A 26,441-nucleotide genomic window follows, 5' to 3' on the forward strand; every position below is an offset into this window, starting at 1 on the left:
TGATATTTAGTCCTTACTGGTGTCTTGGATGGAAGAGCAGAGATTGGGAGACTAGACTGAATCCTTCATCTGCAACCATTGACAAGATGGGAAAAATCTATGAAACAATATCTGAGATAGAAAAAACTAAGAAAATAAAGACATAATTGTCCTAAGTACTGCCTATTCAGGTCACAGAGAAGGGAGGAAACCCCAAGTGGTCCTATCGGGCTCTAAGACAAAGAGATGCCAACTAAAACATATTCTTGTTTTATATCAGTTTATATGCCTGCCAATTAGACACTTTCCAAATATTTTATTTTACTCTTTAGTTAATATTGTTATCTTTCTAATTTTAACATGAATGTGTATTGATTTAGGGATTGCAAATTTTGTTTCTAGGAGTCTCCTCCAAACTTATTCAGAATGGAAATTACTTTAAAGTAATAGAAAAATGTTAGTTGGAGCATAAAGCCATGAAGAGTTGCAATTAATTTTATTTTTCAATTGACTTTCTTACAGCCTTATTAAGCAAATTCTGCTTGAAGGAGGCTCTTTCTATAAAGATACTTTGTAAAATACACAGAAAATAAATGAATAGCCAACTTTAAGCACATGAATTAAATAATATAAATTGCAAGTGTGGACAAAACAAACCCTACAATGTAAACCTGAATAAAAAAAATTCAAGGCCATTCTGCCATCTTGTGGTAATACCTTAATTTTAATTCTAAAAAAATTGGTTTATAATAGTTATACATAAAATGATAGTTTTTGACATAATTATAAATACATGGGTTATAATTTATTCCAATTAAACCTCCAATACCCACCCTTGTGTTCTTTCTTGTTGCTCTATCTCCTCCCTTTCCTCTGCTCTACTATTGATCTATTTATTTCAATTTTAAAAAATCAGTATCTTGTGGATATACACAATGGTGAGATTAACTGTAGCATATTCATATATGTACATTGGAAAATTAGGTCAGATTCATTGCACTGTTCTTTCCTTATCTTGTCCCTCTTTCCTCCCCCTCAAACTCCTTCTTCTATTCCCCCATCTTTCTTTTAATTTAATAACACCCTATCATTTCTTTTCTCTTTCTCTGTCATTTCCCTGCTAACTTGAGACTAACCTTTTGCATGTCAGAGAAAACATTCAGCAATTGACTTTCTGAGTTGTACTTATTTCTCTTATCATTATATGATCTCCAGTTACATCTATTTATCAGAAAATGACATTCATTTTTTTTTTCAGGCTGAGTAATACTCAGTTGTGTATATATACCACATTTTTTTCCATTCATCTGTTGAAGAGTATCTAGATCAGTTCCATTGTTTGGCTATTGTGTATTGTGCTGCTATACATATTGTGTCCTTATAGTATTCTGATTAGATCTTTTGGATCCAAACTGAGAATTGGGACATTCAGGATATATGGTGGTTCCATTTCTATATTTTTGAGAAAACTCCATACTGCCTTCCAGTGTAGTTGCACTAATTTGCAATCTCACAAACAAGTTATGAGTGTAACTGTTTCCCCACATCCTTGCCAATACATTTTATACTCTTGATAATTGCTGTTCTGACTGGAGTCTGATGACATCTCAATGTGGTTTTAATTTTCATTTTTCTTATTGCTAGAGATGTTGAACATTTTTTTAAAATATATTTTTTGGTCATTCATATTTCTTCTTTTGAGAAGTGTTTGTTTAGTTCTTTTGACCATTTATTTGTTGGGTCATTTTCTTTTTTTGTTAAGATTTTTACTTCTTTATATATTCTGGATATTAATGTCCTGAGGAGCAGGAGGAAAATATCTTCTCCTGTAGGCTCTCTCTTCACACTCTTAACATTTAGATGATATTGAGAAATTCCTACAGATATATGAACCACCTAAATTAAACCATGAGGATGCAGGAAACTTAAATGGGCCCATATCAATAAAGGAAATTGATGAAGTTATCAAAAGTCTTCAAACAAAGAAAACCCCAGGGAGGGATTCTCAGACCAGTTCTACCAGACCTTTAAAGAAGAATTAATACCAATCCTCCTCAAATTATTCCATGAAACCAAGGAGGAGGGAACACTCCCAAATTCATTCTATGAAGGTAGCATAACCCTGATACCAAAATCAAAGACACATCAAAGGAAAAAAAAACACATCAGGCCAAATACCCTGATGAACATAGATGCAAAAATTCTTAATAAAATATTATAAAACTGAATAAAAAGCATATTAAAAATCCAGTGCTTTATGATCAAGGGGTTTCATCTCAGGGATGCAAGTTTGGTTCAACATACATAAATCAATAAATGTGATTTATCACATAAGTAGAGTTAAGGACAAGAATCACATTATTTTATTAATAGATGCCAAAAAAGCATTTGTCAAAGTAGACTACCCATTTATGTTTAAAACACTTGAGTAGTTAGGAGAGAAGGAACTTAACTCAACATTGTAAAGACTGTATATTACACACCTAAGGTCAACATCATACTGAATGGAGAAAAACTGAAAACATTTCCTTTAAAAACAGGAATAAGACAAGAATTCCCACACTTACCACTCCTATTCAACATAGTCCTTGAAATTTTAGCCAGGGTGATCAGGCAACAGAAGGAAATTAAATGGAATACAAATAGGAAAAGAAGAGATCAAATTATCCATGTTTGCTGATGACATAATGTTATATGTAGAAGTTATAAAAAAATCTCCAGAAGACTTCCAGAGCTCATAAATGAATTCAGCAAAATATAAGCACATAAGATCAATACACATGAATCAATTGTTTTCCTATACTCCAATAATGAAACTGCTGACAAAAGAAATTAGATAAACTATCCCATTTACAATAATCTAAAAAAAAGTCTGGGAATTAATTTAATGGAAAGACCTCTATAAGGAAAACTATAGAACATTGTAGAAAGAAATTGAAGATGAACTTAGATGGAAAGTCCTCCCATGTTCTTGGATAGGTAGAATTGATATTGTCAAAATGGCCATACTATCAAAACCAATACACAGACTCAATGTAATCCCTATCAAAATGCCAATGACATTTTCCCCAGAACTAGAAAAAGAAGTACTAAAACTTATTTGGAAAAATAAGAGACTCCAAACAGCCAAAACAATAATGAGCTCAGAGAGTAAAGCAGGAAGTATCAGAATTCCAGACCCCAAATTATAAAACAGAGCTATAGTAAAAACAGCATGGTACTGGCACCAAAACAGACGGGAAGACCAGTGGAATAGAATGGAATATGTAGAGACAAAACCACATAAATACAGCTATCTGGTACTAGACAAAAGTGCTAAAAATATATGTTGAAGAAAGGATAGTCTTTTTAACAAATGGTGCTGGGAAAATTAGATATCTGCATGCAGAATAATTAAGCTGGGCCCCTATCTCTCACTCTGCACAAAACTCAACTCAAAGTGAATTAAAGACCTAGGAATTAGATCAGAAACTCTGTAATTAGTAGAAGAAAATCAAGGTCCAACATTCTAACATATTGACACAGGAACCAACTTCCTTAAAAGACTCCTAAATTGCAAGAAATAAAACTAAAAATCAATAGGTGGGACATCATCAAACTAAAAAACTTCTGCACAACAAAGGAAATAGTTGTTAATTTTCAGAAATTTAATTTAAGAAGTAGAAAGCTATTTTAATGTACATAATTATAATTTTTACTGTGAAATGGTTGCAACTGTAGAAAATATTATATATAAGTATATAATATATGCATGTGGATGACAGATGACAGTATCAATATTCATATGTATGTATGTACAAATGCTTCTTTTGAGATCTGCTTTTCATTATTTTGCCCAATATTGTATTTGTAATAGTTAATTTGAATTGTCAACTTGATTGGATTAAGAGATGCTGAAGATAAAGGGGCTTCTTGGTGTGTCAGTTAGGGTGTGTTAGTAATGATTGGCATGTGGGATAGCAAACTGAAGTGGAGACACTCCCTAAGCATGGGCAGCACCATCCAATAGGATGGTGGCTTGAATGGAATCAAAGTTGGAAGAACAAGGAAGCAGCATCAGATGCAGCTAAATTCTCCTTGAACAGGTTTTTTTGCGGGCATCGGGGGCTTACTGGGGATTGAACTCAGGGGTACTCAGCCCTATTTTGAATTTTATTTAAGACAGGGTCTCACCAAGTTGCTTAGAGCCTCACTTTTGCTGAGGCTGGCTTTGAATTCATTATCCTTCTGCCTCAGCCTCCCAAGCTGCTGGGATTACAGGTGTGGGGCACTGTGCCCAGCTTGAACAGTTTCTGGATTGCTTTTGTGATCACCTGAGTATATCAGACTCTGGATTCTTCACTCCTCCAAAGTTGACTCTGCCAGTGATTCTCCAGGGAGTTTCCAGAAGCCTTTGGTCTTGGACTGTGGTAGCACTATTGATCCCTCTTGTTCCGAGGCTTCAGCTTCTTGGACTGTGCAACTACGGGTTCCTCTACCTCTCCAGCCTGAAGACAGCCTTTGGGGACTTTCCAGCTTCTGGTCACGTAAGCCAATCTAATAAATTCCCTTTTATAAACATACTTCCTATTGATTCTGTTCCTATAGAGAATCCTGACAAATACAGTATCCCTAGTCAACAAGTTCTCTCTCAGCACCTTTGAACAACATTAATTAACATTACATTTACTTAAGGATCAGGTGAGAGATGGTAAGTAAAGAGACATGGAGGCTGGATTATTCCTTTCAACAACATTAAATATTTTGTACTAACATTTGAATCTGTGATCTGTGATTTTTTTATACGTTTATCAGTTTATCTCTCATGTCATATTGTTGTCATCTTACTTCATTTTAATTTCTTTCTTGTTCTCTATAAGGTTTTCTTTCTTTTAGGGTAAATCATCTACAAAAGCATGCTCTCCATGGATCTTCCAGTGTATTGTAAAGTTTTCACAGCTTCCTCTCTTGGCTACATTTTTAAATTAATGCAACTTTATTTTCCTTCCTTTTACTAACAGCTTTAACTTGGCCCATGAGCACCCAGTCAGAGAACACATGGCCTATTAGCTACATGTGCTCATATTACTGAGTTCAGGTGGAGGGCATGTAAGCACAGCTGACATGGATGATTTCCCATGCTCTTCCTTAAATAAAGAATGCCTCTCTGAATCTTTTAATCCCTAGTCAGTGGCCTGGAATATGTCAACATTCAAACTGATCTTCTTTCTTCTAGTGATGATAAAAGAGCCATGTTTTACTCACTGGGTCTTTGAATTAGCTCAAGCAATGTCTACTTACCCATAGCAATGCTGTAATAAGCAAAATTTTTATGTTGTTTTAGAAATTATATTTTTAAGTCTTTTTATTACCATAGTTCAGTCAAGATCAAGATTTCTCAGCCATTATCACTGCCGCAGTCCGGCTGGCTGGGCAAAATAACTGGGGGGTGACGAGAAACTTGTGTACACTGATACAGCAGGAATGGGAGCCATTTATTGTAGGACAGGAGGGGTATATATACATTCCACACAGCTTATCTTAATTAACATAAACTAGATACAGCAGTCAACCAATAAGGAATCTCCACACTTAATGGCTCGCTGGCGTTACTTCACAAACCACTCCCTCTGCAAAATGCCAAGCGCCATCTTGACTTGTTTACAGACTCTAACAATCACTATTGACATGTAAGGCTGACTACTTCTTTGTTGTGGAAGGCTGTCTTGTGGTTTTTAGGGTTTTTGATAGCTTCCTTAGTTACCACAATAACATCCCTCCAGACATGACAAGCAAACATGTCTCCAGAGTTTGATAAGAGTTCTCTTTGGGAAAATTTTCCTTACTTTAGAACAACTAGTTTTTAGATTGTGTAATGTAGAAATTAATCATTTTGTGGTTGCTGTCTTAATAAAGCTCACAAAAGTTACATTTTCTTAAGAATCAGGTGAGAGAAGGTAAGTAAGGAGACATGGAAGACTGGATGGTAACGATTGCTCCTTTTTCTGCTGGAACACTTAATAAATCCTTTGCCTGTGATGTCTAAGTAAGCACAACATTCCCAAAGAGAATAAAGTTTCAAGGGAAGTGTTTATAAAGTGGTCAAATATCCGTGTATTTTGGTTCTTACTTGTTGGTTTTTCATAAATTACTACAACCCAAAATGAACAGAGCTAGGAAAAATGAAGCAGTTGAAACAAAAAATATATGCAATAGAGCTTTCTAAGAAAGGCAACCAAAATCGCCTAACAAACTAGGGAAATTAGTTCTTTCATAATTAAGAAAGCTAGTTTCCCCTAATACAATAATAAATAGGAGAAATAACATTACTTGTGCCATTTCTAAGAGACCTGCCACTTGCACTTTTCAACCAAAGTCATGAGGAAGTGGCAGGCGAGATCACAGGCTCTCTTGCTCACTTATTAGATAGCCACAGCTTGCTGTCTGTGAAATACAAGGTGGTCCCAGCAAACAAACAAACAAAAAAAATCAATTAAGTAGAAGCAAGAGTTGGGAGGGTTCAGAAGTATAATTAAAAGATATTTTTTGAGTGTTTTGTAGGGGATTAGAGATACCAGAACCCTGGATTTTTCTTTTTTTTTTCTTGATTCCAGGGATTAAAGCCAGGGGTGCTTAAACATGAACCACATTCCCAGCCCTTTTTATTTTAAGACAAGGTATGTAAGTTGCTTAGGTCCTTGCTAAGCTGCTGAGATTGGCTCTGAAATTTCGACCCTCCTGCCTCAGCCGAGTTGTTATGATTATAGATGTGCACCACCATGCATGTCCAGCTCTCAGAAAGTTGGATTATTGAGAAAGTTAAGAAGCCTCTAGCGTGGGCTTCAAAAGCTTATAATTGTGATAAGTAAAGATGTCCTTGGTTTCCTGAAAGTTAGCAAGGAGGAGTCTAGGAAATCTATGCAGAGACAGATATAGCTCAGGTCTCCAATACCTGCTTCAGAAATTGTTTTGAAAGTTAGAATGCAATAAAAACTTCTCACCTGCTCATAGTAGGATCCAGGAAAGAAAAATGAATAAGAAATTTCAGGAGATTCGAATCAGTCTAGCCATGGAAATTCTTCCATTCTCAGGTCAAGTGATTCTTGAAATTCTGGTCCACCATGATTTGTTAAAGTTGTAAAGAACCAATGGCATTTTAGTTGAGTATTTTTTTATATCATTTAATTATATTTGTTAAGAAGAATTATATGATGGTGGAATGTGATAGAAATCATTGTCCAAAGTATATGTATGAAGACATGAATTGGTGTGAATATACTTTATATACTGAGATATGAAAAATTGTGCTCTATATATGTAATAAGAATTGTAATGCATTCCACTGTCATGTATTTAAAAAATAAAATAAAAAAGAAGAATTATATTCTAAATTACTTTAACTAGTAAAGTTATCCATAGTTGTTATTTTCATTGTTAGAACAATTGAGCTCTCAACATTCTTAAATCGAAATAAAAATGAAAAGAGAAGTGTGTTTTTAATTTTTTTGAATAGAAATGTTAATGTTTTTTCATTTATTTTATTTTTTATTGATTTTTATATTTTTTATATATATTATATATGAATATTTATATTAATTTATATATTAAATATATATTAAATATATATATTATATATATATATATTTTCATATCTCTGGTTGTATACAAAGTATATTGACACCAATTTGTGTCTTCATAAAGTACTTTGGATAATGATGTCTATCGCTTTCCACCATCATTTCTAACCTCATGCCCCTTCCCTTCCCTTCCCACCCCTCTGCCCTATCTAGAGTTCATCTATTCCTTCCATGTTCTCCTTCCCTACCAAACTATGAATCAGACAAAAACATTAAGCATTTTTTTTTGGGGGGGGGATTGACTAACTTCACTTAGCATTATCTTCTCTAACGCCATGCCATCCATTTACATGCAAATGCCAGGATTTATTCTCTTATTGCTGAGTAATATTCCATTGTGTATATATGCCACATATTTTATCCATTCATCTACTGAAGGACGTCTAGTTTGGTTCCATAGTTTAGCTATTGTGAATTGTGCTGCTATAAACATTGATGTGGCTGTGTCCCTGTAGTATGCTGTTTTTAAGTTCTTTGGGTATAGACCGAGGAGAGGGTTTAATTGAGTATTTTTATTGAAGTTATCTATTTCTTTTTTACCACTGTATATTCATTTGGTTTGTATGGAGTATGGAGAGTAGGAGCATGAAAATGATGACTCTGCTTTTCACTTTGCCAGACTATTGAATTCTCTGTGCTGCACTGAATGGATTGTGCATCATCCAGAGAGATCCAAATTTCAAAGGATGCAGTCACTGTACAAGAGATTGTACTGTCCTTCTTGGAATAGTTATGTTTTCTTATGTGAGATGAGAAGTGTACATGAATACTCGAATGGCCAGAGGATAGTCTATCAGAAACTGTTAATTTTTTTTCAGTGTTTATTCTTCTTCTACTTTCTGTTATTAATATATTCTACTTACTTTTACTTGGGTACAAATTATCTAGCTATAGAGAATATATTATTAAGCCCCCCTTGAAAAATAGGCCTTATGTCACGACTCATTGCCAATATAGTAAGTGAAAATAATTTTTGGAATATTGGAATGATGTATTCAAAATAAAACAATGCCAAAACATGGCAGATTTTTGGTACTCATCAATTACCAACTGCTCCAGGATATTGAACCTAATGAAAAGATGTGAGGCTGCATGATGGGGTGGGGGACCATAGGAAAGCATTGGAATGCAACTCAAGAGTCAGTGACTGGGTGGTACTCAGAAATATTGGATTTTAGAATAAAAAGAAAAATAATAAGTAAAAATAATAATAATCAGCACTGAGGACATGATGCCTGAATTGGGTTAGGGGTACTCCTTGTGGGCTGGAAGAGAGTTCCTTCCTCCAGGAAGGCAGAGAGTGCTATTGGGTGAATATGCAGTCTGAGCAGATAGAAAACTGTGTAGTGAGTGACATGGGAGGATAGGTTTCTAACACTTCCCAGAGATTCAGATGGTGGATGGTGTTGTTTTTTTCAAAAATTCTCTTATGTACTTTTCTGTTTTTTTTTTTTCTTATTTCTAATTTATTTCCTTCCTTTCTCCTTTTTCTTTCTCTTCTCATTTCTTTTTCTCTTAAATGTTAGCATTAAGTTTACTTTCATTAACGTCCCTTTTTAGAGTATTCCATGTCATTCCTTCCCTTTCTTTACTTTGATTAGAGTTGCAGAGATTGTGTTTAACAATTTTTTTTTATTGTATGTTGAGATCTGGTTTGCATCTAACTTTTTACTGGTGATTATTCTCTCTTCTTAAAGTGGTGCTGGGGATTGAATTCAGCACTCTGAATACATGCAGTGGATCCTTTGATGCTGATAACATAACGACCCACAGTCTAGGACACAAGAAAAGCCCAGGAGCAGATGGATTTGTGCAGGACTTTACCACACCTTTAAAGAAGAGCTCACACCTAAGGTCCTCAAACTTTTCCATAAAACAAAAAGGAAGGGAATGCTTCAAAATTCTATTAAACCAGTATCAACATGATATTAAAACTGGATAATGTACCCCTCAAAGAAAACTGTAGACCAATGTCATTAATGAACGTAGTCACTAAAATCCTTAGTAAATTACCAGCACACTAAATTCAGCAACACATGAAAAAAGACTACACCCTGTTTTCAAGTTGGTATCATTCTAGGAATACCAGGATGGTTCAACATATGAAAAAAAATACAAATAGAATAAAGGATAAAAATGACATAAAAAAGCCTTCAAGAAAAAGCCTTCATGGTAAAAGTCCTAAAGGTCTAGATAAAAGAATCTATATCAACATAATAAAGGTATTTTAGGACAAACCCAAAGCCAAACTCATACTGTATGGGTTAGGGGGTATAATGGGATGTGGAAATGATGAAAATGTTATATACTTTTATGAATGTACTGATGAAATTTTTATTCTGCATAATTAATATGCAGTAATAAAAAAAACTGATTGATTCACATTTGTTTTCCCCTTCAGACTTTTAGTCCTGTAACAAAATCCCAGACAGATTCTACAGATAAGGACTAAACCTAATTATTCAAAGTAGAAGATTTGTTACAGGGGCTACATGACAGCTTTGCCTTATTGTGACCAAAACACCATGTCAGAACAATCTAGAGGAGCAAAAGTTTATTTTTGAGCTCATAGTTTCAGAAATTAAACCTATGGCTGCACAACTCCATTCTTCTGGAACTGAGGTGAAGCAAATCATAGTGGAAGAGCAACGTGGTGGAAAACTGCTCACAACATGGCAGACAGGAAGCAAAAAGAGAAGGAGGATCTGGGGGACATGTTGTAATTCCTCAGGGTACATCTCGATGACCCAATTTCTTTGAGTAGCTCCCCTGGCCCAGAAGTACCACCCAGCAAACTGAACCTTTCAAATGAGGATGAACCTATAAGGTTACTGCTACCATTATCTAATCACATCACCTCTGAATCCCTGCATTCATACAGGATCTTTGGGTGGATATCTCATATCCAAACCATAACATATATGATCCCATGGAGACGGGCCAACATTTGACTATTAACTTTTATGTGAAAAAGCAATGTGCTTTTAACTTGTTTAAAGCTTTCAAACGTTGTCTTTTTACTTTTAAAGCTTATACCTTAAACTCTACCTCTTCCTTGGGATTAACATAATATTATCAATAGTCTCATTAAAATTTGACATTTCAGGTGTATTAAAATTTATATTTGAAGCTCAATTATTCATGTTATTGACTACAATAAATTTATCTTCGGTTATAGGGACATAGCACATTATAATGGGGAAGAGTTTCTCTGTACTTTTATCTTTGTTAATAGCATCACCCTCTAGCAGCCCTTTGTTTACAAAACTAAGGAAAATATTGTCTAATAGGTATTTTTGTTTCTAATATTTTTTTTCTATTTTATAGTAAGGATTTTATACCTCTATCTTTCATGCATAAAAGTATGAAAATTATTTTTAAAATTTTAGAATTTATTGCATTACAATTAAAACAATCAAATCTTTATTAACAAACCAAGTTTGATTCCTAGCTCCCTATATAACATAGATATGTGTACATCCACAAGCACACAAAAATAACTTCTTTGTATATAATTTATTTCCTTTACTTTCAACTTCTTGATTTAATATATTTTTTCATTTATATTTTTCTTATTAAGACATTTTCTATGAAAGCACTCTGATGATAGTAATGAGTTCTTACATTTAATTATTTTTCTCAGTTTATTTGGACACTCAATCTTTAACGAGTTTTCAAACTATTCTTTTCCAATAATTTATCTAAAAAAAAAAAAACATGACAAATGAGAGATTCAGCTTTACTGACTCACTTTAATGGGCAACTTAAGAATATATCCTCCCTATGAGGCACAGCAGTGAAGTTCAAAGGTCCAAAGGAGATCTTGAAGAGGGTAGGCAAAGGCATGACACAGCTAAAGTGAACAAGTGCTTTCACTGATGTAAGAAGAAGTGGATAACATACTACCTGCCCATTTCCTGGGTCTTGATATCTGGTAGTTTTNGGCATGGGGACGCCATCCAGCCGGCCCAGGTGGCTCATCAGCACCACCGACTGGGCTCCATTGTCCAGGCAGAACTTGATGCTGGGGATGGCGGCCTTGATTCTCTGGTTGTTGGTAATCTGGTTCTTCTTCATGGGAACGTTGAAGTCCACTCTCATGATGACGCGCTTGCCTTTGACATCCAGTTTGTCCAAAGTCAGTTTCTTAGAAAGGGACATCTTGGCAGTAGGAAGGGCTAGTGGACACCCGGCTGTGGGTGCTGAAGGATGGTCTTAGGTGGGCGGCTGGGAGGCTTGTTGGTGGGGCTGCCTAACGCCTCCCCTCGGCCCGCCCCTTCCTGGGTCCGGAGTCTCCCATGTGGCAGCTGTGGGCCCGGGGAAGGCAATGCGGCCTGCCCATTGGTCCAGAGTCCTGCCAATCTGCGTTTGGAATGTGTTGGCAGGTACAGATAGAAAATGCTAGGGAAGATAAAGTAAAGGCATGGTGTGAGTTGGGTAAGTGAAGTACACAAATAAGAATGGTCCAGAGGTTTGTGAGTTCTTTTCTCCAAATTCCCTTTGACACTTACACTTGTTCTTAACGAGAAAATAAATCAAATAATAATGCCATCCCCGCTTCCCCAACCCAGCATTACCCTGCCTCTTGTAAAATCTTAATCATACTGATACGTAAAACTCTCTGAAGTGCCAAACAAAGGGAGAATATGAAATAATGGGTCAATTAAATCTTATTTATTCAAGGCACCAGAGTCTAACTTTTTTCCTTGATTCGCTAAATATTTTTGTTAAGGACTTAGCTTGGTGTTAGACTTCAGTGTACATGTTCTAGTGGTGTGATGATTTTGTTTCATTATTTTGCTGTATCTTTCTCAGACTACCATAAAAGAATTCTTGGTGGCTTCTGCAGGAGATTCCCATAGCAACATAGCAAAGAGAATATCAGTGAAAATACTGAAAGCAATACTAACATTTTTTTCCAGGCATAAAATTATGAGACTCCTTACCTATTCTATCTTCTCTACATCATTACATGTATAAGATAGAAATTGTGCTGAAAAGAGGCATAATTTCCTTAGGATTGAAAATTTTTATTAGAAATGAAAATATATGAGACAACTTTATTTTTTTAAATTAGAGCTTTATTGTTACTGATTGTAGTTGGGTTCATCACCACAAACTCATACAAGCATGGGAATTGATTTCAATTCATTATCCTCCCTTTTTCTCCTCCCTCATTTCCCTCTCATCTTTCCTCCCCTTTCCCCTTCTTTTCCTTTGTTCTACTAGACTTTCTTTCACTCCTATTAATTTGTATTTGATTGATTCTTCATGTTATCCTATTCTTCCCTCCTCCTTTCCTTTATTTTACTCTAGCTTTCACATAAGAGAGAAAACATTCAAGCTTTTCAGTTTTTGAGTTTGGCTTATTTCACTTAGCATGATACTCTCCATTTTTTTAATTCATTTGCTGATAAATGCCAAAATTTCATTCTTTTTTTTTTTTTTTTACCACTGAGTAATACTCCTGTGTGTGTGTGTGTATGTGTGTGTGTGTCACAATGTTTTAATCCATTCAACATTTGGCAGGCACCAGGTTTACTCATGGAATCAAGTACATTATGAATTTAGCTATTTTGAATTGTACTGCTACAAACATTCAGGTGCTGTATTGCTGTAGTATGCTGATTTTCGATCTTTTGGGAAAATGTGAAGGAGAGCAATAGCTAAATCATGTAGTGGTTTATTCCTAGTTTTGAGGAATCTCCATACTGTTTACAGAGTAGTTCTACTAGTCTTCATTCCCACCAACAATGTAGAAGTGTTCCTTTCCCCCCACAACTTTGCCAGCATTTATTGTTGTTTATATTCTTAACCACTGCCATTCTGACTAGAGTGAGATGAAATCTTAGTGTAGTTTTGATTTGCATATCTCCCATTGCTAGAGAATTTGAACATTTTTCATATACTTTTGGCAATTTGTGTTTTTTCTTTGAAGAAATCTCTGTTTAGTTCTTTTGTCCATTTATTGGTTGGGANATATATATATATATATATATATATATATATATATATATATATATATATATATATTATGTTTTTTGAGTTCTTTTTATATTCTGGTCATTAATCCTCTATTGGAGGGATAGCTAGCCAAGATTTTCTCCCATTCTGTAGGTTCTCTCTTTATGGTCTTATTTCTTTTGCTGTACAGAAGCTTTGTAGTTTGATGACATCCCACATACTGATGCTTGCTTTTATTTCTTGTGCTTTGGGAGTATTGTTAAGAAAGTCAGTGCCCGCACCTAAACAATGGAGTGTTGGCCCCGTGTTTTCTTCAAATTGCTCGAAAATTTCTGGTGTAATTTGTAAGTCTTTGATGCATTTGATTTGAGTTTTGTGCGGGGTGAGAAATATGAATCTCATTTCATTTGTCTGCATGTAGGTATCCAGTTTTTCTATTACCATTTGTTTAAAAATCCTGTTTTTTCAATAAAATATATTTTAGCATCTTGGTCAACTATCAGATGACTGCAGGTATGTGTTTTTATCTCTGTCTTCTATTCTGTTCCATTGGTCTTCATGTCAAATTTTTGCCAATGCCATGCTGTTTTTGTTACTATAGCTTTGCAGTATACATTCAGATCAGCTATTGTGATGCATCCTGCTTTGCTTTTCTTGCTTGGTATTATTTTGGTTAATCTCAGTCTCTTATTCTTGCAAATTAATTTAAATTTTTTTCTAATTTTGTGAATAATGTCATTGGTACTTTGATTGGGATTGCTTTAATTCTGTAGATTGCTTTTGGTAGTATGGCCATTTGGATAATATTGATTCTGCATATCCAAGAACATGGCTTGTCTTTTCATTTTCTAAGGTCTTCTTCAATTTCTTTCTTCAGTGTTCTATAATTTTCATCATAGAACCCTTTTATCTCCTTGGTTAGATTAATTCCCAGGTTTTTTGTTTGTTTGTTTATTTATCTGTTTGGGGTTTGTTTGTTTTTGTTTTTGAGACTATTGTGAATGGGATGGTTTTCCTGATTTCTTCCTTGGTGAATCACTATTGGAGTGTAGGAAAGCAATTCATTATGGGAATTGATCTTACACCTACTACTTTGCTGAACTCATTTATAAGCTCTATGAGACTTCCAGTGGACTTTTGTTGTTGTTGGGTGTGGGGAAGATTTTTTAAATATAGAATCAGGTCATTGGCAAACAGAGATAGTTTGACTTCTTCTTTTCCTATTTGTATCCCTTTTATTTACTTTACTTTCCTGATTGCTGTGTTAATGTTTCTTGGACTGTATTGAATTAGAGTGGGAAGAGTTGATAACCTTGTCTTTTTTCTGATTTTAAAGGAAATGATTTTGGATTTTCTCCATTTAGTATATTGGCTTTTTTTTTTTTTTTTGTAAACAATGGCCTTTAAAATATTGAGGTAAGTCTCTTTGATCCCTAGTTTTTTCAATGTTTTAAGTATGAATGAGTGTTGAATTTCTCACAGTCCTTTTCACATCTATTGATAGGATCATATAATTTGTGAAATAATTCTGTTTAAGTAGTGAATTACATTATTTATTTGCATATGTAGAACCAACCTTGCATGCCTGGAATAAAATCTATTTGATTATGATGTGTTATCTTTTTGATTAAACTTAAATATATGAATTTGTACGTAAAATCTAACAAGCTAATTCTAGAAATTATATAGAGATATAAAGGGCCTAAAATATCCACAGTAATCTTTCAAAAGAAGAAAATTTGGATATCTTATACTATTGATTTTGAGAACTTCAAGCTACAGTAATTAAGAGAAGATACAAGGAACAGCACATAGATCAATGAAATATAATTGGGCTGGGGATGTGGCTCAAGTGGTAGCACGCTCGCCTGGCATGTGTGCGGCCAGGGTTCAATCCTTAGCACCACATACAAACAAAGATGTTGTGTCTGCCAAAAACTGAAAAAATAAATATTGAAATTCTCTTTCTCTTAAAAAAAAAGAAATATAATGAAGTCAGAAACAGAGACCCACTTAGACACTCATCTGATTTCCTAAGATGGTGTTGAAATGACCCAATGAGGAAAGAAAATTATTTTTGACAAATGAGGCTGGGAAAGCTGGATATCCACATTGGAAAAAAAATTGAATCTTATATTAAAAACTTTGTCTTAAGATGGATCATAAGGGCTGGAGTTATAGCTCAGTTGGTAGAATGCTTGCCTCCCATGCTCAAGACCCTGGGTTCAATCCCTAGCCCCACAAAATAAGTAAATAAATAAGTAAATAAACAAATAATAAATAATATAAGATGGATCATAAATCTATAGAAATTCGCAAATCATGCAGAAGAAAATGTAGAATATATTTGTTTTGAAAGTAAGCAAATTTTATTGGACAGGCCACCTCAAGTAGTGTTCATAAAATAAAAATGGAAAAATTAACTTCATTAAAATAAAATATTTTTAATCAAAGGATACCATCAAGAAACATGTAAACAAGTTATACACAGGGATAAAGAATTAATAAAACATGAATATGATGACAGAGTGCTATTTGGTAAATATATGCATTTAGCACTTAAATGATAAATATTGTGTAACAGTTAATTTTAGCTACTGACTGAATTGACAGACTCATAATATTGATAATGCACCCTTTTAGGTATGTCTGTGAGCATGTTTCTAGAGATGATTGGCATGTGGAGCAGTAAACTGACGGGAAAACACCTGACCTGAATGTGTGTGGCAGAAGACAATTGGCTGCGGGCCTGAAGGGACAAAAAGTGGAAGAAGAAGAAAACTTATCAGTTTGTGAAACCTTGATTTACCTTGTGTGGGTACATTTTTTTCTTGTTTCTGCCATTTCTTATAAATGTCATACGCCAATTTTGGAAGCATTTGAGCCTAGTCTTACACCAGTATCTCTCCAAGCCGTTAGCCTCAGACTTCTGTTAGGTCATCCAGAGACTTCCAGCTTCCTAAACTGAGTAGCTACTTGTTCCCTTAGCTCTTCAGCTTGCAGACATGCTGGGAGTATACAGCTTCTGATTATGTTACCCAATCTAATAAATAACCTTTCATAATTATATATACACTGCCTTAGTTTTGTACCTCTAGAGAATCCTAATACACACCACAATTTTTAGGCTTAATATCTTAAAGGAGCAAAAAATTGGCTTAGACATTATACAAAGAAGATATAAGACAGTACATGAAAAACTGCTCAGTCTCAATAATATCTAGAGAATGAAAACTAAAATTACATTGAGATGAAATTATATTAGATAAGAATGGCTAAAATTGAAAAAAATATTAACACTGAATATTGGTGATGTCTATGGGAAATGGCAGCAGTAAGAAAAAATGCTAATGTGATAATGAATGTCAAATATACATTTTACTATCGAGGCAGTATGAGTCTGTACTCCCAGCATCTGGGAGGCTAAGACAGGAGGATAGTGAGTTCAAAGCCAGTCTCAGCAATAGTGAGGCACTAACCAACTCAGTGAGACCCTGTTTCTAAATAAAACACAAAAATAGGGTTGGGGACATGGCTCAGTGGCTGAGTGCCACTGAGTTCAATCCCTGGTTCCCCCCCAAAATATACATACATTTTATAACACTAGGAAGAATTTGGTGTGATGAAATGACCAATAATGTAGTTACATAGGTCATTATAGTCATTGATTTTTGTGAGTTAATCATAGTGTTTTTAATTATGAATTGCTGGATCTCCCTATTGATAACAGCGGCAAAATACTAAGTTGCATTCTAAAAAATGGCCAGGAAATGTAAACTAGGGATAGTGCATTGCTATATAATTTTTCCACAGTGAATCATTAGTTGGTAAACAGCTAAATAATCCACACAGTAATATTATATATAGAATAGGCAATGCATATATTTTGAAGTATACATTTTTGCGTGTTTTTATATTTTTCTCTTCATCAGCTCCTCTTTCCTTCTAATATAGAGCCATTATACAAATTTCAGATAAAATTTACTGTCTTCATATTTTGTTTTCATAATCTATTACTTTAGAAAATACAAAGAACTTATGTTAATATGTCCAAAATTAAGGATTGTTATCCAAATTATGAATAAGCAATTTCTTTGGGATATTTCCATACTTTATACCCACAGATTTCTGTTACTGGTTGTTAATTGAGATATGGGATAAATACAACAAATACATGTGGTGAGGGATAAGAAATTTAATGTTATTACAATGTTATTAATAAGACATAAGTATTATAATATTACATTATTAAAAAAACAAATAATCATAAATTCAAACCAATTCTTAGAAAGGATTAGCATGCTGATAAGATTAACTTTCATTTTGTTTCCTGTTAATAGTCCAAATTGTTGAAATAGTTATCCTGAATAAAAATTTTCTGTTCTAAAAGTTGTATTTTGGAAGTGTTTCAAGGAAGAGTACTTTATTTCAAACATCAATAAAAGAGTTTTGAATTCAAATTACTTGAGTAGGATGACATTTGTCAGATTTATCCATTGTAAAGTGAATATTATTTCCTTTCCATTGTTTATTCTTAGAAAGTAAGTCAATGAATTCAGAGAAGATTCAAAAAGGGATGGGACTGAGTTCTAACTTCTTGAGGGGAGATTGAATGCTTAAATGATTTTGAATTATTTTTTAAGGAAGATTTGTCTAAGGGAAGAGAGGTTTATAAAGGAAAGTGTGACACAGTCTACTGTAAAATTTTTGCAAAAGAAGAATCAAAAGTCTTCATTGATTTTGGCAAAATGAACACCAGTTAACTAAGAATATCACTTTTAATTTAATTATGAGACTGAGATCCAGATGAGTGTGAAGAAGAATAAATGAGAAGGAATTAAAGACAGTATACATGGACACTTTAGAGTTACTCAGGTGGAACAAGAAAGAATGACTATAGCCCAGGATTCATGTGACAATGACAATCACATTCTGTTTTTTGAGTATATTGTGTTCTGGGAACATAATTCTCAATTTTAATCCAGATTTTTAGCAACTTTAGTCATAGGAAAATATAACTTTTAGAATCCTCAACTTGACTAAATTTAAATTAAAAAATTTCATATATCAAAATCGAAAGTTGCTATCATGTATTTTCTTTTTAATCATCTGCATAGAAAAGATTTCTGTAAAATAAGAAGCAGATCTAGATGAAAATGATTCTTCACTGCTTGGAATAAAATTTGCAGCTAACCTGCCCATAATTTTCCTGGTAGTTCACATCAAATATCAACAGATGATTTGGACTTTCTTTACCTACCACTGCTCATGGGTACTTATTATTTAATAAATTTTGTTTTCACAATTGCAGGTGGCTTTGCAACTATTCTTGATTATTGGATTTTTACAGGTTAGTGCATTTTTCAGATCTTGACAGTTAGCATAGCCATCTTCATAATCACAACCATTGGCTGAAATTTAAAAAAAATTAAAAACCTTATTATCGTTTTCCTCCATAGCAGCAACACACACAGTAAATTCAATGTGAATTTGGAGAAGGGAAGTGAGCTACCAAGTTGATCTCATTACACTTTGATGATTGTCTCAATCTTGAGAAGAACAAACTTTGCTTTATTTTTTGTTCAATTTGAGGATTTAAAAATGTTTCTAAGATAAACTGGGCTTTCTATTTTAAAAATGTACAGTAGGAAGTGCTAGTGAGTGGTATTGGTCAAATTATATTGTTATATTGAAAGCATGTGTGAATGTGCAACAAATCCACCACATGTACAACTATAGTGCACCAATAAAAATTGTGGAAAAAATAAAATATATTCCAAATTAAAAAAAATAGAATAAAATTCACATAAGTGAATCTGTCTAGAATTGCGTTATCCAAAATGATAGCACTAGACATATGCTAGTTCAATCTTACATTTAATTAAAAGTAATATTTCAGAACCATGGCAACACCAGTTTTATACCAAGTGCTCAATAGTCATTGAAATCTAAAAGGGGGCTACCTTAGAGCATAGTGAAAATCCTGAATATTTTCATTATTGTAGAAATTTTATGGACACAGTTAACCTAGACTCTAATGTCACTAGTCTTTCTCACAGGAGTAATTTTGTAGAAAGATAAAGATATAGAGTATCGAACATTTCTATTTTCTAACACCCCTCAGTGGACAAAAATTGAACAAATCTCAAATTATATTCATCATCCTATCTATAATCTTTACATTTTGTTGATATCCAGGAGCCCATAACCTTCTATTGACCCAGTTTCAGAGAAATGGCAGTTCTAACAACTGAATAATTCAAAACAGGAACTAGGAAATAACAGGATCTTGTTTCTTTTTACTTTTTGTTTTAGATTTTTGAGAAAGGGTTTTACCAATGTCATTTAGACTGGTCTCAAATTCATTCATTCAAGTGACCCTTCTGCTTAAGTCTCCCAAGCAACTGAGACTACAGGCATGCACCACCATAGCCAGCACTCTCTTTATTTTTTTATCAGCATTTAATAAGCACAACCAACAATTACTAACTATTCTTCTCTCTCTCTCTCTCTCTCTCTCTCTCTCTCTCTCTCAGCTGCTTACTACTTTTCATTCCTTTGGCACTAATACAGTAAAGATTTACATTTGTTTGTGAGTCCATATTTATCAACTGTCTCATAGCTAGCTTTTATTCTATTATTTCTTCATACTACCTCCGGGAACTCTTTATAAAACACACTCCTGATCATAACACTTCTGTGTAAAATCTTTCAGGTAGATACTCATTACTGATGGACAGGCTCAAATTTCCTTAGCGAGGCATGGACACTTGGATTTTATTTCCTTTAGTTAGAGGTTTGACATCATCAAAATGCTGAAGAATAGTTTCAAAATTCATTCAGAAAGGATTGTTATAATTTACTCAGATGAATGTAGTTTGAAAGGTAAAAAATCTTAGTGAATTGGTCACATGCATTGTTCATAATAATTTTACTAACACAAATAATTTTACAAACCCAAATCCTTACTCTTTGTAATTCCATTAATAATACTGAATATTAGGTAATATATGATATTTATTTTACTCTCTCTTTTCTAAACCATTTGAAATAATACCATATATGGATTTGATTTTAACTTTTAAAAATGTACACACATTAATAACGAAAGAAGGTGTAAGTTATTTTAAATTAAATGTAACAATTCTAAGAACATTATGGATGAATTAGGGAATTGTGATAAATTTATTGGCATATAAAAATTGCTATTTTTGTTTTGCTTCTCTGGACTGAGTCATATTGTATCATTTAAAACCCTTCAATATGTATCTGTTTTCCCTTTTAAAAATGCCAGCTTTGATATAATGACATTGACATTAGTCTTTTCCCTTTTCTTTTTATTTTTTGGTTCTGAAGACTGAACCCAGGGTTGCAATTGAGCTACATTCCCCAGTCTTTATTTTTATTTTGAGACAGGGCCCATGAAGTTGCTTAGGGCATTGAACTTGTGATCCTCCTGCCTCAGCCTTCTGAATCTCTTGGATTGCAGGCCCCTGCTCCTAGCTAATGACACTAATCTTGATACAAGGATGAATTATTCCCATGGAAACATTTTCAAAGATGCCAATATATAACAAGCTAAGTATAGTCATAAATACACATAAATTGTGGATAATTCTTTAGATTATATATGATAATAGGGTTTTCATTTCAAATAATGCTTAGATATAGAAGCGTGAAAAATTTGTACTTAAAAATACTCTTATGTTATTGGTTTGCATGAAGGTATCACTTAAACTGATTACATTCAGAGTTCTAAATTCTTTAAAAATAAAACGCCGTGCTCTTTTACTATACTAACAAGGTAATCACTTTGAACTTACTGCATAGTCCATCTTCACAATGTCCAGGACAACTGCCACAAGGTGCTCCTTTGTCATAAGGGGTATTTATTCTACTAAGATAATTGCCACTGCAATTTTAAATGAAAAAAATGTCATTTAAAAAAATTTCTGTTTAGTTTATACTCTGAGATTAATGTTCATCACCAAATATACATAGATATTTATTAAATGTTTTTACTTATGTTAAATAACCAATGCAAACTGTCATTACCTAAGTGTGTTCAGATAACAATGCAAAGTAAGGGAATAACTCACCATTTCACTAATCTCCTTGACTGTAAATTCAGAACCTGAGACACTGAAATAGAATAACTAGTCTAAAGTGTTGAGAGTGCATTTCATTGTGGAAATACTCTCTTCATTTTCCAACAGACATGGTTGAATTGTTAAGATGAAGTACAACAAGGTGCTGGCTAGGGGTAAAACATATTCCCTAGAGAAAAAGAAGATTATGTAGTTCAAAGGGGTACAGTATGAAAAATACCACTTAAATGTATTTTGCAATTAAAAATGAAACAATGTCATAATTTCTATAATATAAAACAGGGTAAGTAAAGCTTCAATGTAGTTTTTGGATTCCAGGAGGGGTTGTTGATTTTCAAATAATTTTTGGTGTATGTTTGAGAAAGGGAATAGGGTTTAGGAAGATTTGGGAATGTCTATAAGTAGCATGTGTGTGATGTGAAATTTTTATGTTTATCAAAAATGGGAATGTGATGGGCTGTGGTTGTGGCTCAGTGGTAGAGTGCTTGCCTAGTATATGTGAAGGACTGTGTTTGAGTCTCAGTACCACATATAAACAAATAAATAAATAATAAAGGTTAATCCACACTAAAAATATATCTATTAAAAAAAAAGATTAAGGGTGACAATCTCAGTCTTACAATAACTATCCTGTAGCTTATTATGAATTTTATCCTCTTGGTCATTAACATGTGAAAATTACTTAAACTGATTACAGCTTATCAAGCTGTCCCAGCTTATCAAGAGGGACAAGGGCCAAGACAATGAAGCTCTCTCAGCCTCTGCACAGAGAGTATAGCTACGTGGATGTAAGCACTTGTAAAATGACATAAGTGTTCAGGATATTCTCCCCCTTGCCTCCATTTATTATTCAATAACTCTTATTTCAGGTGTCTGGCTCTCAATATCTCCTCTTGGCCAAGGCATTTGATGCTTTCTCCTAGGGTCTTTCAGTACTCTCAACCTAACACCAATAGGACCTTACTGAATAGTGTCTTTTCAAACTGGAATACCACGTCACCTGAGTTATCTAGAACTTCAAAATGAATCATGTTGGGAGCTTGGTTGAAAACACATTCTACCTCCAGTGTAAAAAAATATATATGTATTAAAAATAAATTAAGGGACTAGGATTGTGGCTTAGTGGTAGAGCACTTGCCTAGCATGGGCGAGGCCCTGGGTTCAATCCTCAGCATCACATAAAAATAAATAAATAAATAAAGATATTGTGTCCAACTACAACTAAAAAATAAATACTTTTTTTTTTTAAAAAAAAGAAATTAAAACTGACAGATTGTGGATATATGTTCATTATACTCACAGGATTAAATTTTTAAATTTTGGGAACATTCAAACATATTTCTTTAAGAAAGGGTTGGTTTCTTTCTATAAATTAAGATCATGATCAATTGTTCCTACAGTGGTTTTTGACACAAATTATGAGAGGCAAAGGCTTAAGGTGTTATCTTCCTCACAATTTGAAAAATATTAAGACTCTCTTAAAAGACTTTGAAGCTCAAGAATTGACCATTTCTGAATGAAATAACACAAGGGTTTTAGATAAGCAGGAGTAACAACATTGAGAAGAAAGAACTGGAATAACTAAATCAGTGAAATACATCATGCCTCATTTGTTCTCACCTCTACCCCTGATCTGACATCAAGCTTTCACTTTCTAGTGTGTGAACTTAGTAAGATATGTTAGTACAAATCCAGAAAACTGTACATCATTCATAACTACACGTATATTCACAATGTAACACTAAGTCTGGGGAATGGCACTGGAGAGGGAAACCAAATCGTAAGCATTAGGACCGAGCTTCAGAAATCTAGGAATTGGGAATTTGGTCTTTCTGAGAATTTGGTTATGTATGTCTCAACTTTAGAAAGTCCTCTAAAATTCATTTCCTTCCCCTTTTCTTGAGTAACTTTTTAGTTCATTATTATTTTTATAATCGAAACATTAATGTGCATTTGGTATTATTTGATATTAATAGCAAAACATCCTAAAATGTACACTTACGCGGGACAATACTGGCAAACCAGGAAGTATTTTAAATTTTGATTAGTACAGAGGGCAACTCCACATCCAACATGGAAAGATGAGTACCAAACCACCTACATATAAATAAGTGAAAATAGGAGTACATTAGAGAAGAAGAAAATATAAAATAGGAAGAATTACAAACCAGAAAAGAATGCTACTTTGTTTACATATGCCTTATGGATATATTTAATTTATGGAATCAAATTAAAGCATTTTAAAATTATTACATTTTCATGTCCATTTACTCTCCTTTATCCATTTAGAGTAATATTATAAAATACAGAGAATTTTTAATTTTTACCAAAAGCCTGTGAGCTATTGAAAAATGACAGCCCAGATACTCAACAAAGGTCCAGACAATTCTATATCTATTTAAGGCCTTCCCTCAAGTTCAATATTCGAATCGGTCACATTTGGAGAGTCTTTACTTCTAGGGTATGTAGAGCAGCAGGTGTTCCAGTTCTTTTCTTACCTGAGTATAATGTCCAACTACTGCAGAAGGTGTCTTTCTCCCTACATTATAGATAAAATCATGGTGCTCATCATACCAGACTTGGATTGCTTCTGACCATGAAGGAAGATAGTCTGACATAAAGAGATTCTCACCACAGCTTATGTCTATAAAAGAACAAATCTTTCGTGAGGGAAGTAATAAAGTATGCAATGTGCATATAGAAGCTCTCACACAGACACAGAGTCCATATGCTTCAAACACGGTGCCCAAAGTCACTGACGCCTGGATGACACATAAGGAGGGTGTCTCGGGTCCTTAGCACCTATGGCTGTATGTTAGCCAGATGTGCCCAACACATGTATGCTGGCCACACATGCAAAGCTTGAGGCAGATGGAGAAGGCTTCCTTTACTATCTGCTCTCCCTGGACTCACTCATTTATACAGTCACTTCGTCAAGGTGTTTGCCACATGCGGGTTCAGATTACTGTGGTAATCATCCTGAATGCAGACACCAACTCCTGCAATTTCTTTCCTGCTCTAGCCCACACTCGCTAGAGATTTTCATATATAAAAATGTGAATAACTGTTAAGGATCATTATTTTGTGTACACTTTGAAAGAAATCTTACAGGCAATCTTTCAGTACCCTAAGCATGAAGCAACGGACAGTATTTTTAAAGTCACTTGGGTATTTTCCCTTTAATCAGCCAATCAGAATATCATAGGCTAAACTCTCCTCCTAGAATTAGGAAAAAGTGTCTTGCAGCCCAAAAAATCTCAATTTTTAAAAAATATCTCAGTATTTTTAAGTTCTGCAAAAGTTTAATTTTGGATGTTGAAATGTAATGTCTCTATACTGCTTAAAGAGAATGTAAACCACTCTTTGATAGCTTCTTTAAAAGGGACAGAAAGAAGATTTTTACAGAAGATTGGCATCTTTTAGGCCAATTCTTTCAATCTTGTACTGAATATAATCATGCTTCTTCATGATTTTTAAATTGTATTATCAGTAATACAAATAGTAATGAGATCCTATCTTAAAACTTGTGAGATATCTATTTTCCAGTTGAGCTTGATTTATGTAGGTCTTTTTGATAATTAAAAAAAATGGTATCTCATAGTTCATTTATGTGATATTTTATGTCATTGTTTCACGCTCCTTGATGTAAAAGTCATGTCTTGTAGGTTATTAGTCTTAGAAAATATGCTTGGTGGGCACCCAGAATATACAGACTTTTTGTCATCACATTTTTAAAAGGAAATAAGTGTAACTGATATATTAAATATTTTTAAAGTAAAACAGAAATAATTTGATCAAATTTAATATATGTTATAAACTTAAAAATTATTATTAAGACACAAAGAGGCTACTTTTTTATTAAAGAAATACTGGGTTAGAATTTAGAAATTATAATTTGGGGTATGACACTAATTATTAATCATTTTACTCCAAGCAGTTGGTTTTCTTATTCAAATGAATAAAGGTGGTCCATGACCTGCTTGACTCCTGAGCTGGTTTATAAGTTCAAAGATGATACTGTGTGAGTATTTATGAAATACAAACAATTAGTACATGGCAGTGATCTCAGTGTTTTCTCTACTATAGAGACAAAGGCACAGTATTATTTTTAAAGTTTTCTAACAAAACATCATAAAATGGTCCCTTGTTATTTTAATTGTCCATTTGTCCAACATATATTTATTAATGTACATACTGGTTCTTCGGGCATCTGGGGCACTGTGTCTGTAACTGCACTGGTTGGCCCACTTTTGGGCATTGGCTGCAGCTTCATTGCTCCATTTCTAAAAGAAGGAAAGGAAAGATGTGCACTTAATGGCTCCAATCTCAAAGGTGCCTAATCTTTGCAGTCAAATGGATATGTTGGTCTTTTATCATTATACAATTTCCATAGAGGAATTTGAAAAAAAAAATTATTTGTTTTTTTTTTTTTTTGCTCCAAAGAAATGTACATATTGTGTCTACCCTAAGTAATTGAACATTCTAAGACAGGTATTGGTTTATACATGATGGCACAGCAGGCACACCTAAGTCATGTTAATCATGTTAAATATTGAAAATATTTTTTACAATAGAAATGAGCTGGCATACTTCATCCTAATTCCTTCCGTTATTTTTGTTTTGTTCCTATTGATTAATTTAGGGAGACATATGGCCTTTGATGCTGGGGCCAGAAAAGTAGACTGTTTCATTGATCTGATCCTAAAAGAAGTCTTCTTGATCCTCCTGTATTATTAAGGGTTAGAGGAGAGTCAGCAGAACAGTGGCCTTTCAT

General features: G+C 33.8%; 1 protein-coding gene and 1 long non-coding RNA gene across 2 annotated transcripts in view; both read right to left on the bottom strand.

The window, feature by feature from the left end:
* The window catches only part of LOC107143660 (cysteine-rich secretory protein 2-like), a 100,216-nt gene that overhangs the window by 63,312 nt on the left and 10,463 nt on the right, over positions 1-26,441 (bottom strand). The window contains exons 4-5 of the mRNA XM_048805462.1: positions 25,863-25,950; positions 24,166-24,311 (exon numbers count right to left, since the gene is read on the bottom strand). Of these exons, the coding sequence (XP_048661419.1) occupies positions 24,166-24,311; positions 25,863-25,950 (234 nt within the window). The remainder of the gene's footprint in view (positions 1-24,165; positions 24,312-25,862; positions 25,951-26,441) is intronic.
* LOC125617482 lies at positions 18,871-23,663 on the bottom strand. Its single transcript, XR_007348510.1, has 3 exons — positions 21,659-23,663; positions 21,383-21,471; positions 18,871-18,970 (listed from the first exon to the last, which is right to left on the bottom strand). It is a non-coding gene; the product is annotated as an uncharacterized LOC125617482 (long non-coding RNA).

The sequence above is a fragment of the Marmota marmota genome, unplaced genomic scaffold, assembly GCF_001458135.2.
Source record: "Marmota marmota marmota unplaced genomic scaffold, marMar, whole genome shotgun sequence".
NCBI lineage: Eukaryota > Metazoa > Chordata > Mammalia > Rodentia > Sciuridae > Marmota > Marmota marmota.